This window comes from Garra rufa, chromosome 2 (genome assembly GCF_049309525.1).
Source record: "Garra rufa chromosome 2, GarRuf1.0, whole genome shotgun sequence".
Lineage (NCBI taxonomy): Eukaryota > Metazoa > Chordata > Actinopteri > Cypriniformes > Cyprinidae > Garra > Garra rufa.
The window spans coordinates 26,893,532-26,911,414 of NC_133362.1; the positions used below are offsets into that span (position 1 = coordinate 26,893,532).

The 17,883-nt window shown below is 36.1% G+C and overlaps 1 protein-coding gene across 1 annotated transcript; it reads left to right on the top strand.

The window, feature by feature from the left end:
* The first annotated feature begins 4,864 nt into the window (after nucleotides 1-4,864).
* On the top strand, nucleotides 4,865-17,355 carry LOC141325382 (PH and SEC7 domain-containing protein 1-like). The gene is made up of 8 exons (XM_073834000.1): nucleotides 4,865-6,147; nucleotides 6,398-6,441; nucleotides 9,712-9,899; nucleotides 10,282-10,352; nucleotides 10,470-10,627; nucleotides 12,653-12,797; nucleotides 13,822-13,965; nucleotides 14,051-17,355. The coding sequence occupies exons 1-8, from the start codon at nucleotides 5,935-5,937 to the stop codon at nucleotides 14,315-14,317; spliced, it is 1,230 nt and encodes a 409-aa protein (XP_073690101.1). The 5' UTR covers nucleotides 4,865-5,934; the 3' UTR covers nucleotides 14,318-17,355.
* Nucleotides 17,356-17,883: the final 528 nt, after the last annotated feature.

Consider the following 17,883-nt stretch of genomic DNA (forward strand, 5'->3'; position numbering starts at 1 on the left):
GTGCTCAATTGGCCTGCCAACTCTCCTGACCTGAACCCCATAGAGAATCTGTGGGATATTGTGAAGAGAAAGTTGAGAGACGCAAGACCCAACACTCTGGATGAGCTTAAGGCCGCTATCGAAGCATCCTGGGCCTCCATAACACCTCAGCAGTGCCACAGGCTGATTGCCTCCATGCCACGCCGCATTGAAGCAGTCATTTCTGCAAAAGGATTCCCGACCAAGTATTGAGTGCATAACTGAACATAATTATTTGAAGGTTGACTTTTTTTGTATTAAAAACACTTTTCTTTTATTGGTTGGATGAAATATGCTAATTTTCTGAGATAGGAATTTTGGGTTTTCATGAGCTGTATGCCAAAATCATCAATATTAAAACAATAAAAGGCTAGAACTACTTTCAAATGTGTGTAATGAATCTAAAACATATGAAAGTCTAATGTTTATCAGTACATTACAGAAAATAATGAACTTTATCACAATATGCTAATTTTTTGAGAAGGAGCTGTACATATAAATATGCACATGCACATATGTTATGTAAACAAACTTTTGGATGCGTTGAATTGATTTAACAACACTATTTGATTCATATCTGAATATTCTTGTTCATGTAAAATTATTATCAGAATATCTTTGTGCATGTACACTTCCATATAAAGGGCACTTTTTTTGTAAATATTTTTGGAGAAACACTGTATTTTGAAGTTGAAGTTGGTAGAACCATTCTCACAGATCATAGCTACAAGATAAAGTTTCGCATTATAATGCTGCACTGAATGCACGCTGTGCCTAAAATGGTTGATTTATTGCCGTTTTATTGTTTGCCATGTTGTCTGAAGTTGAGTGTTGTGACTAAAATCAGCCATGTGGGGGATTTCTGTCACAGCTGATGTCAATGAACTTCCTGTGCTCTAGTGTGCTAGTGCTCAGGGTTTGTCTATTTTAGTCCCTTCTCTGGGATTACAGGCCACGCTGCACAAGAATAATAGCCACATGATGACCGCACCTGAACCATTCTGCTAATATGTGCTTTAAAATCACAGGGACCCTTTCAAGCGCTTGGTCCTCCCACTCTATCTCCTCTCTCTCTCTCTCTCTCTCCTCTGGCCATCTCTCTCTTTCTGTGTGTCGCTCATCCCTCGTTCTCTCCTCCGCCCTCTCACTCTGTGCCTCGCTCTATTCCATCACCTCCCACCCCCTCATTCTCTTCACAGTTTTTCTGTGCTCTCTCGCTCTCTCTGGAGCCATTTAACTATCTGCCATTTTGCTCTTTGTTTCACCCTATATTCTGCAAAAACTTACTCTGCTGAACTGTATTTAGCCCTGTCTGTCTAGGTTATTTCCATATCTGTATAATCCTCCTTATCTCAGGCCTGACGAATGGCATCCTTCTTCTTCTCTATTCTTCTCAGCTCTGGTCTTCTTTCTCCCCGTTTCTCTCCTCCTACCACTGTGTGAGGGTGTGAAGGCCACACAGTTGCTGAGTAAAGACAGTTAGTCTGTCTAACTAGGCTCTGGGATTGAAGCGTTTAGCTACTTGGATATTTCTTCCCGTAATTTTGTTCTCCTGACCCTCTTTTTCCTCTCTGTCAACCTGATATTACAACAGGTTTTAGGGTTAAATATAGCACAGATAGAGATGGCAGCTGAGGGAGATGTCTGTGAGCCAACAGGTTAGGCTCTCAGTGCCTGTGTGGTTCACGACAGTTAACGGCCGTAAAAAAAACCTGTGTGAAGTCTGTCTTCATGCCAGCAACAGCAGGGGTGGCAGGGAGGACAGATGGGAATTTGGCTGCCACACGGCTCCTCACTGAAATAAGGGTTTTGTCATGGTATTATCATAAATGTTACAAATTGCTCATTCTCTCTTTCCAGTCCCACTTTTTCTCTTTTGTTCCATCTTTTTTAATTTGCAAATTATGGTCAGTTGTGTGAACAGCATAATTCTTTTGTTATCTCCCAGGTTGAAATGAATGAGTATGTGCATATGCGTCATTGCATTATGTATTATGGTCTTCCCACTGGTTACTGATGAAATCCGAAAGCTTTCTGTCTCTGCATAGAAAGCAACAGTACTACTACATTCAGTGGTCCTAACTTAATTGTATGAAGCTATGAGAATACTTTTTGTACGTTGTTGTTTTCTTTGCGCACAAAAAGTATTCTGGTAGCTTCATAAAATTGGGGTTGAACCACTGATGTCACATGGACTATTTTTACGATGTCTATACTACCTTTCTCGGCCTTGAACGTGGTAGTTCCATTGATGTCTATGCAGGGTCTGAAAGCTCTTGGATTTTATCAAAAATATCTTAATTTGTGTTCTTTTAACAATGGATTTAATCCATTTGCAAGATGTCTTTGGCTTGTCAAAACTGTATTCAATTCATCTCGATTCAGGCTTTACTGTAGGATCTTTACCCCAGGTGCTTATAAAATCTCACCTGCTGGCATCTCTGTGTGCTTTGATGAACACATGGAGTCCTTCTTGTGCTCTAACATGAGCAGATAAAACCTTCCTGTGCCCAGCTCACTGGGACAGCTGCTGGCTGCCTGGTGACAGTGGCCAAATAAAAGCAGGTCACGTTTGAATAAAGTTAGACTCAGACTATGGGATGCCCAGTGTCCCAGAGCTGTCTGTGACAGACAGAGAGAGAGAAAGAGAGGGAACAGGCTGCATCAGTTAATTCACTGCTTCAACAATATCCCTAGTGCCTGGTTATATTTCGTAATTCTTATTGATAACATAAGTGGACTGTTCATTGGCTGCTCCCATGTGTGAACTCTCCAATTATATTTTGTAAATCATTTGGCAAATGGATAAAGCATTTGGCTAAAAAGCAATTTCAACAAGCTTTATGCATATTTATATTTTTCAAAGTTGTAAATAAAACAAGATTATTTGAGTGTTTTACAAGAAAATGTCAGTCTGTTTACAATTATTTATTGTTACATTTAACTACATTTTGATGGTTTAAATCTAGTCTATTTACAGTTTAGGTCAAAAGTTTCAGAATCTGCAAAATGTTAATTGTTTTACCAAAATAAGAGGGATCACACAAAATATTTTTTATTTAGTACTGAGCTGAATAAGATATTTCACATAAAAGATGTTTACATGTAGTCCACAAGAGAAAATAATAGTTTAATTTATAAAGATGACACTGTGTGTGTGTGTGTGTGTGTGTGTGTGTGTGTGTGTGTGTGTGTGTGTGTGTGTGTGTGTGTGTGTGTGTGTGTGTGTGTGTACCTGGTATTCATCACGTTGTGGGGACCAAATGTCCCCACAAGGATAGGAATACCAGTAGATTTTGACCTTGTGGGGACATTTCTCAGGTCCCCATGAGGAAACAGGCTTATAAATCATACACAATGAGTTTTTTTGATGAAGTAAAAGTATGCACAATCTCCTGTGAGGGCTAGGTTTAGGTGTAGGGTAGGTGTAGGGTGATAGAAAGTACGGTTTGTACAGTATAAAAACCATTACGCCTATGGAATGTCCCCATAAAACATGTAAACCCAACATGTGTGTGTGTGTGTGTGTGTGTGTGTGTGTGTTTTTATAATTGTGTATTGTGAAAGTCCCTTGTTTGTCCTGAACAGTTAAACTGCCCACTGTTCTTTGGAAAAATCATTCAGGTCCCACAAATTTTTTTTTTTTTTTTTTTTAGCATTTTTGTGTATTTGAACCCTACCAACAATGACTGTATGATTTTGAGGACAACTGAGGGGCTCATATGAAACTATTACAGAAGGTTCAAATGCTCACTGATGCTTCAGAAGGAAAAATGATGCATTACGAGGCAGAGGTGTAAACTTTTGAACAGAATGAAGATGTGTACATTTTTCTTATTTTGCCTAAATATCTTCTTTTTTTTAGTTATTACTGCCCTTCAGAAGCTACAGAAGATACTTACATGTTTCCCAGAAGACAAAATAGGTTAAATTTACCCATACCTTTAATTTACAAAAGTTTTCACCCCTGTCTTAATGCATCGTGATTCAGTGAAAAAAGATGGATCTCAAAATCATACAGTCATTGTTTGAAAGGGTTAAAATACACAAAAATGAATAAAAAAAACAAACAAAGAAATTGTGGGACTTGAACAGCGGGCAGTTTAACTGTTCAGGACAAACAAGGGACTCATGAACAACTATCACTAAACAATCAAACAAACAAAAAACACAGCTGTGGATTATTCAAGTAACAACATAGTATTAAGAATCAAGAGTATGTAAACTTTTGAACAGGATAATTTTTTATAAATTCAACTATTATTTTTTAATAGTCTTTTATGTGAAATATCTTATTCTGGTCAGTACTAAATAAAAATAACATGTATTTTGCATGATCCCTCTTATTTTGCTAAAACAATTAACATTTTGCAGATTCTGCAAGGTGTACATAAACTTCTGACCTCAACTGTATCAATTTAAAAAGTGATTTATTTGCATTTTTTAATTAATACATTAATACGTTTTTTTATTTTAATTTTTTATTATTCCTAGCCAACACAATTAAATCAATACTGATACTTTGAGTGTCAGCATACTCAGTTATTATAATTAACATGACAATAACTATAGCAATACATTACATACATACATTACAACAGACCTCTTCTACATTATGTATATTGAAACTGAGAGTAAGGCAGTAACGTGATGTGAGGATTTGCACGTTCGAGAGCCGGAAAACTGATTGACATTCACAGGAGGGTGGGTTCATCGAACATTCAAGTGCCGTGATTTGTCAGTCACGCTGGGAGACGGGTACATCAATTGAGAAGCCGAGCGAAAGAGAGAGAGACCGTGAAAGAGATCGGGCGAGATTGTGAATGCAAGAGAGAGATGGGAGGGTGAACACTCCTCCCTCACAAGATCTCATTCTCACCGCACAGCCCATTTTTTATCTGCATCACGGAGGAGGAAAAAGACTGAGGAGAAGAAGAAAAAGAGCGCAGGACTCAGACGCCAAACCTCTATTGTTACTACAGCCGTGCAGCAGAGCTGTGTTTCGTGGAAGGGGGAAAAAAATCAGGTGTGAAAGAATTGCAAATTGGATAACGGGCGTGAGGAGTGAGGATACCAGCTCGAAGATAAAGAAAGGGATGAAAGAGAATTCTGGAAAACTTCTGCAACATGGAATAGAGGAAACTGCACAAAGCAACAGGATTGTCTCGTTTCTTTGCCGATTTCCTGCTCCGGTCTGGTCCTTCTGTCTCTCACACGTCTGATGTCTATTTTTCCGTCCCAGAGGGGGACGGTAGGTGACGTCACAGTTTTGGGATGCCAGTTTGAGAGTGGGTGGAAGTCAGACCCTCTCAGTCTGTTCCCTGCATGAGCCCATGTGTGTTTATCTCATGCATTTGCTTCAATGATGTTCGCATTCATCCGTCTGTCCTCTTCTCCAATTATCTCCTTCCACCATCACGGTCCTCGCAAGCCATCTGCACCGCACCTGTGAGCCTGTCAGCATGCGTCGGTGAATGCGTGTAGGTGTGATGAACTTGAGGATGTATGCGAGGAAACAACTGGATGTTGGCCGCAGATCCTCACCTTTGATTGTCTTTGGTGTTTCAGTCAAAGCAGAAAGTTTGATGCAAAATGGCGCTGGTGGGTTTGCAGTGGCCTGGCATTGTTTTTACATGCATAATGAATAGGAATGGATCCATAATGCACGAGTTGGAATCACTATGGAAGGCCTAACGCCCATGTGACACCTTCAAGGATCTCCCAAAGAGCTTTGCCACTGCCAAAGACTTTGAGTTTGCCACTGTGTCATTTGACGTGCTTTTTGAACTCATTCAGCCACTCTGGATTCTACTCGTGGAAAAAAAGACATCAAGACTCAATCAAGTTTAATTTAACCTTGTTTGATTTTAAACCCTTCATTTCCTCATCTGTGGATCCTGTATCTAAAAAAAAATCATGATTGGTGTCAACAGTATTCACTCCTCTGGTCGTCTTCGCTCTCGCTCGCTGTGCTCGGTGCGATGTGGACGGGACTTCAGCGTGATGGACCCGTTCCGTTACACAAAAGCACCTCGCTCACGTTCTTTAAAGCCCTTGGCTTTCCCTGATCTACTCGGGAAGGTTCAGGACGGCCAAAATCACCCACAAACCCGGAAGAAAAAGCAAAAGGTAAGACTGCAGGATTTGCTCATGGAAATTTAGATGGGTTGTTTGTCCATCGTGTTTGAACAAAATGGTACATGAGCAAAGTGCAGTCTGCAACCTGTTTCTGGTTCATGGTTATTGTTAACTTTCAGTTGCTATTTTTAGACGCGTCAGTGGGATGTTTGAGCGCATATACTGTACGCGTATACACACAAAGGGCAAAACTGTTGATGGGTTTGTGTGGTTTAATGCTGTTGTTTTCCTCTTTTAACAGGCTCTCTACAACTCCATCAAAAATGAAAAGCTGCAGTGGACAATGTAAGTTCAATGTTTTCCCTAGTGGCTCCTTTTCACCACATCAGATTCAAGAGCACCATCCTTCTCATCCAGTGTCATCCAAAACATTCAAAAATAATTCAATGCCTCTAGAAGTGTTATTGATTTAAAAATGGTCTAAGCTCATTATAGAATCCTTTAGCTGGAAAGACCTTTCATTTCTTCAGAGATGTGCTTATTAGGTGCACTTTAAGGGGAAAAAAGGTTTTATATGCAATATCAGAAGGTTTTGAACAGATTTTTTTTTTTTAAAGAAGTCTCTTCTGCTCACCAAGCATGCATTTAGTTGATCCACAATACAGGAAAAACAGTAAAAAATGTAAATATTTTTTACTATTTAAAATATTTCTATTTGAATACACTTTAAAATGTAATTTATTCTTGTGATTTCAAAGCTGATTTTTAGCATCATTACTCCAATCACATGATCCTTCAGAAATCATTCTAATATTCTGATTTGCTGCTTTAAAAAACATTTATTATCAGCTGAAAACAGCTGAGTAGATTTTTTCAGGTTTCTTTGATGAATAGAAAGTTCAAAGAACAGCATTTATTTGAAATAGATGTCTTTTGTAACATTATAAATGTCTTTATCATCACTTTTGATCAATTTAAAGCATCCTAGCTAAATAGTATTAATTTCTATAATTTCTTTTCCACAAAAACATTATACTGACTCCAAGCGTTTGAATGGTATAGTATTTAATGTTATAAAAGCTCTTTATTTCAGATAAATGCTTATCTTTGGATCTTTCTATTCATCAACGAATCCTATAAAATGTACTCAACAGTTTTAAATATCGATAATAATAATAGTAATAAACAAATGTTTTTTGAACAGCATATTAGAATGATTTTTAAAGGATAATGTGACACTGAACTGCTTTGATCACAGGAATAAATTACATTTAAAATCATATTCAAATAGAAAACAGTTATTTTACATAGTAAAAATATTTTACAATATTACTGCTTTTGCTGTATTTTGGATCAAATAATGCAGGCTTGATGAGCAGAAGAGACTTCTTTAAAAACAAAACATTTTATTGTTCAAACACTTTTGACTAGTAGTGTAGGTTCTTTACTCGACTCAAAAAACTCTTTACTTAAGGTTCTATAAAAATGTTAGATTAAAAGATAAATAAAAGGATTCTTTAGGATCTAGTTGATAATACTTAATTTAATTGTTTTATTATTATTTTTTTAGGTAACACTATGATAATATTCATTAGTTAATGTTAATGCATTAACTAGCATTAACTAACAATGAACAATACATTTGTTACAGTATTTATTAATTAATGTTTGTTAACGTTTATTAATAAAACCACAATTGTTCATTGTTAGTTCATGACCATTAATTAATATTAACAGATATAACTTTGGATTTTAATAATGTTAATAATTAATATTTTCTGAGCTTAATAAATGCTTTTATATTTATTTATAAAGTATATTTAATTGTTAGGTTATGTTGATGTAGTTAACTAACGTCAACAAATGAAACCTTATTGTAAAGTGTTACCTTTTTTTGTGTTTTTTTGGCATTAGTTGTTTTAGTTTCTACCAGCGAATCCATTAAATATTATGATCTTTGGAAGTTTGTTTTTATTTTAATTAAACCCCATAAGGAATCATTTAGGGGTTCCAATTATGAAAAATAAATCCTTTAAAGTTCTATATAGAACCATACACCCTTAAAAATAGAGGTTCTATATTGCTATTGATGGTTCCATGAAGAACATTTAGCATCCATGGAACCTTTTCATCACACAAAAGATTTTATATAGTGGAAAATGGTTCTTTAGTGTTCAAATGTTTTTTACACACACACACACACACACACACATGTTGGGTTTACATGTTTTATGGGGACATTCCATAGGCGTAATGGTTTTTATACTGTACAAACCATACTTTCTATCGCCCTACACCTACCCTACACCTAAACCTAGCCCTCACAGGAGATTGTGCACACTTTTACTTCCTCAAAAAAACTCATTGTGCATGATTTATAAGCCTGTTTCCTCATGGGGACCTAAGAAATGTCCCCACAAGGTCAAAATCTACTGGTATTCCTATCCTTGTGGGGACATTTGGTCCCCACAACGTGATGAATACCAGGTACACACACACACACACACACACACACACACACACACACACACACACACACAAAATAATGGTTCTTTTAAGAGCTGTTCACTGAAAGGTTAAAAAATGGTTACAAATAATTAAAAAACGTTTTGGATGCTTCAAAGAGTGTTTGTACTGTATGTGTGTATTTATGACCTGGCCAGAGTTGTGTGATGCTCTAAGCCCTTACTTTCGACTTTGGCTTTCCAGATTTTGTTGCCATGGTTACCGCAAGTTGCCTCTCCATAATTACAGGTTGAAATCTTTGACTGGCTAATGTGCAGACTTAAACACAGCCCTCTCTCGTTGTCTCTCACACACACACATACTAACTCTCATGTACACTGCGTTTGCTCCTTGCGGCTTCTGCTGTCCTCTTGTTTATGTGTGAGGGAGAAAAGCAACGAGCGATTGTTTTATTCTCTTTCATTCAGCAGCGGTTCTTTCATCTTCGTCCATCCCAGCATCCCTATGCTCCATCCCTTCACTCTTTTGGTCTCTCTGTTTCGCACTCCCTCCGTTTCTGAGTTTGATTCACTTCATTGCACTTTCATTTATTTAGCATTGTGTGATTCTCAGCTAAAGGCCATCATTCACTGTATGAATCAATGCATGTCAGTCACCATTTTTATGTGCCTGCTCTCTCGCTCTCTCTCTCCCATGGTGCTCCATCTTCTGAGCTGGCTCTCTTGGTTACTAGTGTGGAGGCCAGCAGTTACTAAGCAACAGATGAGAGCATTATCATGTGAAGGCAAAGGCTATGTGCTGTACTCCGCAGCAGTTAGAGAGGAATGTTTAGCGGCCCAGACCTTAGGGGCTCTCTAGGGTGTCTGACTGCACTCCCTGCACAGCTGTCACTCAGCTGGATATATGTACTGTAGATAAAATACAACTGTGCCAAGCACTAGGCAATAAAGATGCCGTTTCAGTCCTTATCAGTGACTCCAAATGCACAATAAAAATGCCTGTAATTGAGGTGGGATGGTGCTTTGTTACCTTGCTCTCTGATTCACTACTTGTATGTTTCTGTGTGTGTGTAAAGTCAAAAGCTAAAGCAGCAATTAAAGGCAAATTCTGCATTAGTATGTAAAAATACCTTACCTTTGCATTCAACAGCGACGAGGAGGAACTGCGGAAGTCTTTCTCTGAGTTGGACGGCAGGAAAGACTCCACATCGCACACTTTGAAGCGGATCAACAGTGGTGGAAACCCCCTTGTCAGTGTTGCACAGCAGTCAAGCGCTCAGGCCTACAAGAATGGCTTTCTTGTGCGGAAAGTTCACGCTGATCCTGATGGAAAGAGAAGTAAGCCATTCCTCAACTTCAACCTTTTATTTGATCTAGTAATGTTTAAAGAATCAGTTCACTTCCAAAATAAAAATTCCCTGATCATTTACTCACCACCATGTCATCCAAATTTCTTTCTTGTTATAATCATAAATCTATTTTCAATCTAGACATTAATCTAATCTCATATTAGTGAGAAAAAAAAAAGATTAGGATTTTTCTTCTAAAACAAGAAGTGTTATCTCACAGTTTTGCAAATTAAATAAATGTATCTTGTTTTACGGATTTGTAGTTATTTTTCCTTGAAAAACAGGACCGATTATTAGTATTTTTAATATTTCATTGTATTTTTTCGTAAGATCACCTTAACTGTTTGTTTGACTGTTTGTTGTTGTTTTAGCTCCACGAGGTAAAAGAGGATGGAAGACATTTTATGCCATTCTAAAAGGACTAATTCTTTACCTTCAAAAGGTACAGTTTAGTCATTAATGTTTCATGCTATCTGTACCATACTTTTGTGGTTGCTGTACAGGTATTAACTGTAAGAAAAAGATTTGTGATTTGCCTCTACTTTGCGATGATCTACAGGATGAATTTCGTCCGGATAAGCAGCTGTCTGAAGAGGAATTGAAGAATGCGGTATCAATCCATCATTCTTTAGCCATGCGGGCAGCAGACTATAGCAAGCGACCCAACGTCTTTTACCTTCGCACTGCTGACTGGAGGGTCTTTCTTTTTCAAGCCCCGTAAGTCTTATCTCATCTGTACTATAAAGGTGATTCACTTTGAAATCACAAAAATTAGCATTTAAAATGTATCTTTTAAATTGTAATGATATTTCACATTATTACTATTTTTACTGTATTTTTGATCAAATAAATGCAGTCTGGGTGAGCATAAGAGACTTCTTCAAAAACATAAACCTAAACATTTCAACTGTAGTGTATAAATGAAAAGAAAATGAAATTTTGTAATTTGTGACCCAAAACCAGTCTTAAAGGGATAGTTCACCCAAAAATGAAAATTTGATGTTTATCTGCTTACCCCCAATGCATCCAAGATGTAGGTGACTTAGTTTCCTCAGAAGAATACAAACGAAGATTTTTAATGAAAACCGGTGCTGTCTGCCAGCCTTATCATGGGTGTGGATGGGCACCAGACCTTTAAAAGTAAACAAAAACATGCACAGACAAATCCAAATTACACCCTGCGGCTCGTGATGATACATTGATGTCTTAAGACACGAAACGATCGGTTTTTGAGAGAAACTGAACAGTATTTATATCATTTTTTACCTTTGATACACAGCCACGTCCATCTGTAATGTGCACGAGTTTGGCATTAGTCACGTCACATGAGCACGCGCTCTAGCGTAGAATACGCAAACGCCGTAAGGGGAAATCAGTGAAAAGTCCCGGATGAGTTTGCGCAAACTAATGTAATCTTTTAGCTTTAAATCGGTTTAAACAATCAGGATAAGCGCAAGTATTTACCATTTTGAATAGCCGCTATACCCACAATCTCTGTGCTCTGTGTAAACAATGAGTGTCGTATACATGCGACAGATCGCTTCCGGCGTTTGCGTATTCTACCACAGAGCGCGTGCACATGTGACGTGACTGATGCCAAACGCTTACTCAGGAGAGATGGACGTGGCTGTGTATCAAAGGTAAAAAATGATATAAATACTGTTCAGTTTCTCACAAAAACCGATCGTTTCGTGTCTTAGGACATCAATGTATCATCACGAGCCGCAGGGTGTAATTTGGATTTGTCTGTGCATGTTTTTGTTTACTTTTAAAGGTCTGGTGCCCATTCACGTCCATGATAAGGCTGGCAGACTGCACCGGTTTTCGTAAAAAATCTTCGTTTGTGTTTTTCTGAGGAAACAAAGTAACCTACATCTTGGATGCATTGGGGGTAAGCAGATAAACATCAAATTTTCATTTTTGGGTGAACTATCCCTTTAAGTCACACTGGTATATTTGTAGCAATAGCCAACAATACATTGCATGGGTCAAAATGATCAATTAATCTTTTATGTCAGAAATCATTAGGATATTAAGTAAAAATCATGCTCCATGAAAATATTGTGTAAATGTCATACCATAAATATATTAAAGCCTAATTTGTACAATATTCTTATTCTTGCACCCTCAGAATCTAGATTTTCAAATAGTTGTATCTCTGCCAAAAATTCAATGGAAAGCTTATTTATTTATATTTATGATGTATAAATCTCTAAAATGGACTCTTACGACTGGTTTTGTGGTCCAGGGTCACAGTTATAGAACTTTATACAACTTTTGCATAACATGGACATGGACAGCTCATGTTGCTTTGTCTTTTAGAAACAGGACAGCACAAAAATACACAATGACTTTCTTTCAAACACACACGCACCTGAGTGCACCCAGTGCCCCGGTTGGTTGTTGATTACATGCAGGGCTGATGACGCCCTTGTCAAAATGTTCTCATCTTAGATGAATGACTCAACTTGTATCTCCCAAGAGGATGGATCCTTCTCAGCTATTCTGTCTGTCCCAGATACACATACTAAATCTCTCTCCCTCTCATTCTGCTCCAACTGTTCCACTCCATGTCTTCTGCAAACAGCTGTCTGCTAATTGCTCAGTTTTCCAAGCTGTGTTAGTTGCATGAAACACAAAGTGCACAGTTTCTTTGAGCAGAGAATAAAAATGTTGTTCCATCTACTGAATTCTGTTATTTTGCTGCCCTCTGTTTGACCTGTGCTTGCATTTCACCACTAGCAACGCTGAGCAGATGCAGTCCTGGATAACCCGCATCAACACGGTGGCAGCCATGTTCTCTGCCCCTCCCTTCCCAGCAGCTATTGGCTCCCAAAAGAAGTTCAGCCGCCCTCTTCTGCCAGGTTCCAACACCAAGCTCCCACAGGTAAACAACACTTCTTTCTTCTCTCTCTCATAAAGAGCGTCACACTTCACTCCATTCACATGCATGTAAACGTTGGAAACCAGAAACACAAGCTGGTGAAGAAGTTTGGCAAAAATTTTAAACAATTTAAGAGCAAAATTTCAAAGCTAAATTTTCAGAATCATTAATCTAGTCTTTAGTGTCACATGATCCTTTAGAAATCCTTCTAATATGCTGATTTACTGTTCAAGAAACATTTTGTTTTTATTATTATCAATATTTAAAACAGTTGAGTACATTTTATTCAGGAGTCTTTGATGAATATAAAGGTCCAAAGATCAGCATTTATTAGAAATAAAACGCTTTTGTAACATTATAATTCAGAAGCTTGAAGTCAGTATTTTTATTGATTTCTTTTTTTGGTAAAAGAAATGATAGAAAATGAATACTTTTATTTAGCAAGGATGCTTTAAATTGATCAAAAGTGATGATAATGACTTTTATAATGTTACAAAAGATTTCTGTTTCAGATAAATGCCGTTCTTTCTATTTTTACATGATCCACACAATAATAATAATAATAATAATAAATAAAATAAAAGCAGCAAATCAGAATATTTGTGAATGATTTCTGAAGGATCGTGTAACTGGAGAAATGATGCTAAAAATTCAGCTTTGAAATCACAAGAATAAATTTCATTTTAAAATATATTTAAATATATTTACTGTTTTTGCTGTATTTTGGATCAAATAAATGCATGCTTAGTGAGCAGAAAATACTTTTTTTTTTATTAAAAAATCTGTTTAAAAACTTTTGACTGGTAGTGCATGCTTTACTGCATAATTATTTTTCCTTTTAACAATATATTTAGTGACATTTTAGTAAATAAACAAAAAAACTGAATTTTATTCTCAAATAAAGCTTTTTTGTCATTGATAGATCTAAACTGACAGTTAAAATCTATTAACAATATATGTATTAATAAATTACAAAAACACAACAGAAAATAATTCTTAAATGTTTTTTTTTTTATTACGATACTAGGAGGAGCAGCTCAAGTCTCACGAGACACGATTTCGAGCCATTTCTGCTGAGCTCCAGGAACTGCGCTCTATGCCCCAAGTTAGCAAGACCAAAAGCAGGGACCAGGAAGAGTACAAGCAAAGGGAGGAGTATCTGGACTTTGAGGTAAAAAAAAACAAACACTTTCACTACACTCATCTTTCCATCACTCCTCACTCAATTTATACATCTTTCTAAATGTATCTTGTAGAAAACCCGCTGCGGAACATATGCAATGCTGCTAAGAGCTAAGATCCGCATAGGGGAAACGGACCTGGAGGCATTTGAAGCCCGTTTGTTTGACGACGGCGGCCTGCAGAGGGCCCACTCCAGCCCCACATTACAAGACCACAGCCATGCCAGCAGCACCAAAGAGTCAAGCAGGAGCAGCAGCGTTGCACAAAGCAGCGGCAGCAGCAAGAGGACCAAACGCTCAGACGGTCAGAGACACAGCTACAGACAGGCTGTCAAACAATGAGAGAACCCAAGCGGAAGGGGTTGTTTATCTCTATTCAGGGGCTGAATGCAGAGCGTTACTGCAGTTTACCTTGATGGCTGCTCTCAAGTCATCATGATTACGAAACTGTGGTTGGGGCTGCTGTGCCCCACGTGGCCGCTGGTAAGGCATGCTTTTCTGGCCAGTAACCGCAAGCCCAAATCTGCTAGTGTGCAGATGAGAAGGAGCACCAGCCTCACATTGTCTTATTCTGTCGGTCTGTGTTTTCACCACAAATCTGTTCGGTTTATCTGTGTGTTATGCTTGTTGGTTGTTGGTTTAAACACTCGTGGCTTTTCATTTGAACAAGCTGAAGTGCAAACTTCATTTGGTGGCCCTGGGAGTGAGAAGCGAGCCTGTTTATCATGTGAACATGAGTTGTTCACTTTATATATTTGAAGCATTGTAGATTTTGCTTTGTAGACTATCATTTCATCATTTGAGGTCGATCGAGCGCTTTAACTCCTTATGGAAGTTTGAGAACTTAGTCTGTATAGTCCTTTAAACCTTCTTAAAGCATGTCTCAAAGCATGCCTAAGATGTTTGAAGACAATCAGTTCCTCATTTGGTACAATTGCCAAGAATATGAATGCATTATTTTTCTTTACACCATGACAATGAACTTGTAAAAATGAATAGCACATTCCTTGTGAAAAATAGGCACTTGTAGTGCACTTCAAGTCTTAGAAGTATTTTTAAAAACTGTACTTGAGGATAATATAATATTAATGAAATGAAAGCCACTTGTGTGTACCTAGAGTACTCATGCTTGACTGTTTCATAACACACTTTGTAATGATGTCAGATTTAAATTTAAATTAAATTCAATTTAAATGACGTTCAAAAGTTTAAGGTCAGTAAGATTTGTTATGTTTTTTCAAACAAGTTTGAATGCTAATCAAGGTTGCATTTATTTGATCAAAATTCCAAAAAAAAAAAAAAAAAAAACAGTAATATTGTGGAATATTATTTCAATGTAAAATAATGTTTTTCTATGTAAATATATTTTAAAATGTTATTTATTATTTATGAATTATTATCAATGTTGAAAACAGTTGTGCTGCTTAATATTTTATTGAAAACTGTGATACTTTTTTCAGGATTCTTTAATAAATAAAAAGTTAAAAAGAACAGCATTTATTTAAAATAGAAATATTTTGTAACAATATAAACTACCATCAATTTTTTTATTTTTTATTTTATTGTTAGAAAAGATTTCTATTTTAAATACATGCTGTTCTTTTTAACTTTGTATTTGTCAAAGAATCCTGAAAAAAGAATCACAGATTCCAAAAAGGAGCACAACTGTTTCCAACATTGATAATAAAAGTAATAAATCACCATATTAGAATGATTTCTGAAGGATCATGTGACACTGATGACTGGAGTCTAATGGCTGATGAAAATTCAGCGTTGCATCACAGGAATAAATTTTATTTTAAAATATATTCAAATAGAAAACCATTATTTTAAACTGTAATAATATTTCACAATATTTCCTGTATTTTTGAATGCCAGTGTACTTTAAAGTACATTTTAAATCATTATGTTTTAACAATAGTACACATATTTTAATGTGTTGACTAACATAGTAAAGCACATCTAAAGTACTTGATTAAAAATTGAACTTTGGTGTTTTATTTGATATATACTAAATTGCAACTTTATTACAAATAATTAGAGTAATTAGAAAAAGATATGACATACAAGTTTTAATAGAAATGTCATTAAAGTATATTTTAGTTTGCCATAAATGCTTCGGCAGTACATTTTAACAATATTTTATAGGCAATTGAAGTCATTTTGAAATGACAGATAGTCTTGAGTATGTCATTTTTTTAATGCAACAAATTTGCATTCAATATTGCATTTTAACTATAATACATTATCATTTATTTGCAAATAGCATGCAATTAAGTGTCCAATAAGTACTCTTTTTAAAAGTATGTTGAACTGCACTTCTTTTTCACAAGGGATTTCGTGCTGTCATCATTTCAACAGGAATGTCTGAATGACTTTACTGAGTGCACAATGACACAGTGACCAATTACCATGTGAAACGGATTTTAAAATTCGTCACAATAATCGACCCCATTGTATTATGTATTGTAATGTGTATTTAAAATATGTATTGAGCTTGAAAATGAAGTGATGCAAAATCTGTGTTTAAACCCCTTATGGCCCAGCCATTGAATTCTCAGGCACTCATTTTTAAATTTATGATCCATTCAGTGCTACCATTCAGTAAACCAGGAGGCACTAAAAGCTGGTTTGTTCAGAGTAACCACGTCTAATACCTCAATTGCACTGAGAGACCTGCTCGAGGGAGTGTCATTTGGTCGGAAGTAATTGTACCTGTTTACAAACTGGTGTGTTCTTATGTTCAAATGAATTCATGTGAAGTATTGCTTTATAGGAGAGTGAAGGTAAGCTTCTATGCTGCTTTTCATAACCTCATGAATTGTCCTATTGATATCAAAAACATGATGGATCCAAGAAATTGTAAAACCGTTAAAACAACACTCTAATGCAAATCCAGGTCTTGGAGATCTAAACTGACTGTTACCACTGCCAGCATATAGATCAAATTGAGACGCCGAGGACATAAAATACAAAAAAAGCATGATTTTGACATGATCTGGGACCCGAATTCCATCAAATGGCACTTCGATAGTGTTACGCTTCACTGCACTATGAATAATAGGTGTATTTAATGAAGAGTTATTTATATATTTTGAACATTTATTATCTTGTCTTGAGTATTTGTTTATGGCTGAAGCATATTGACTAAAAGGTTTATATACAAGTTTTTATAGGGAACACTCAACCACTCCAAGTAGTTTGGTGTCACCCAAAGATTTAGCTGTAAATGTAACTTATTTCTTATAACTTAGATTTTGTGTTCGGTGTGTTATCCATTCTAGCTGTATATAATGTGAATATTATGTTACAGCCGCTCAGTAAAAAAATGCTATAATGTTTGTATGTTTTGAAGGCATAGGCAAAATAAATCTGTTTTGAAAGGATAACCGTTTCATGTAATATTTAAATATGAAAATATAGGTTTTTAAAAATACAATCTTTATTATATTCTTATTGTGTTATGTGTTGAGTCTTTTTAAAATAACTGTTTTGTTTAGTTTTTTTAATCTGTATTTTAAAATATATTTTATTCCTTGCCTTTAGTGTCACATGATCCTTCAGAAATTATTCTAATATGCTGATTTCTTATTACTATATGATAACAATTATTTTAGTAATAGAGTAATTACTAATTAATCAGATGTTTATTCTGACAATTAATCAAGTACTCTGATAATTATAATTATTTTTGTGAAGGTTTGTACAGAGGGATTTGTTCATATATAATTTGCTAGATTTTATACAACATTTTATTCCCTAAAAAAGAGTTTTCTGCTTGTTCTAAGTATTTTCTGAATTATGGAGTGACAAAATGAGATACCCAAATTCCTTCTGTAAAACATTTGACTCTAATATGTCAAAAAAAAATTAAACAAGAATTTTGAAACAGACCATCCAGGGTTTAG

What these genes read in the sequence shown, in the direction of transcription:
- LOC141325382 (XM_073834000.1), top strand. Translation starts at nt 5,935, where the DNA reads ATGATTGGTGTCAACAGTATTCACTCCTCTGGTCGTCTTCGCTCTCGC. An exon ending in CCCGGAAGAAAAAGCAAAAG is followed by an intron (nt 6,148 to 6,397) that starts GTAAGACTGCAG and finishes CTCTTTTAACAG; the next exon opens with GCTCTCTACAACTCCATCAA. An exon ending in CCAACACCAAGCTCCCACAG is followed by an intron (nt 12,798 to 13,821) that starts GTAAACAACACT and finishes TTACGATACTAG; the next exon opens with GAGGAGCAGCTCAAGTCTCA.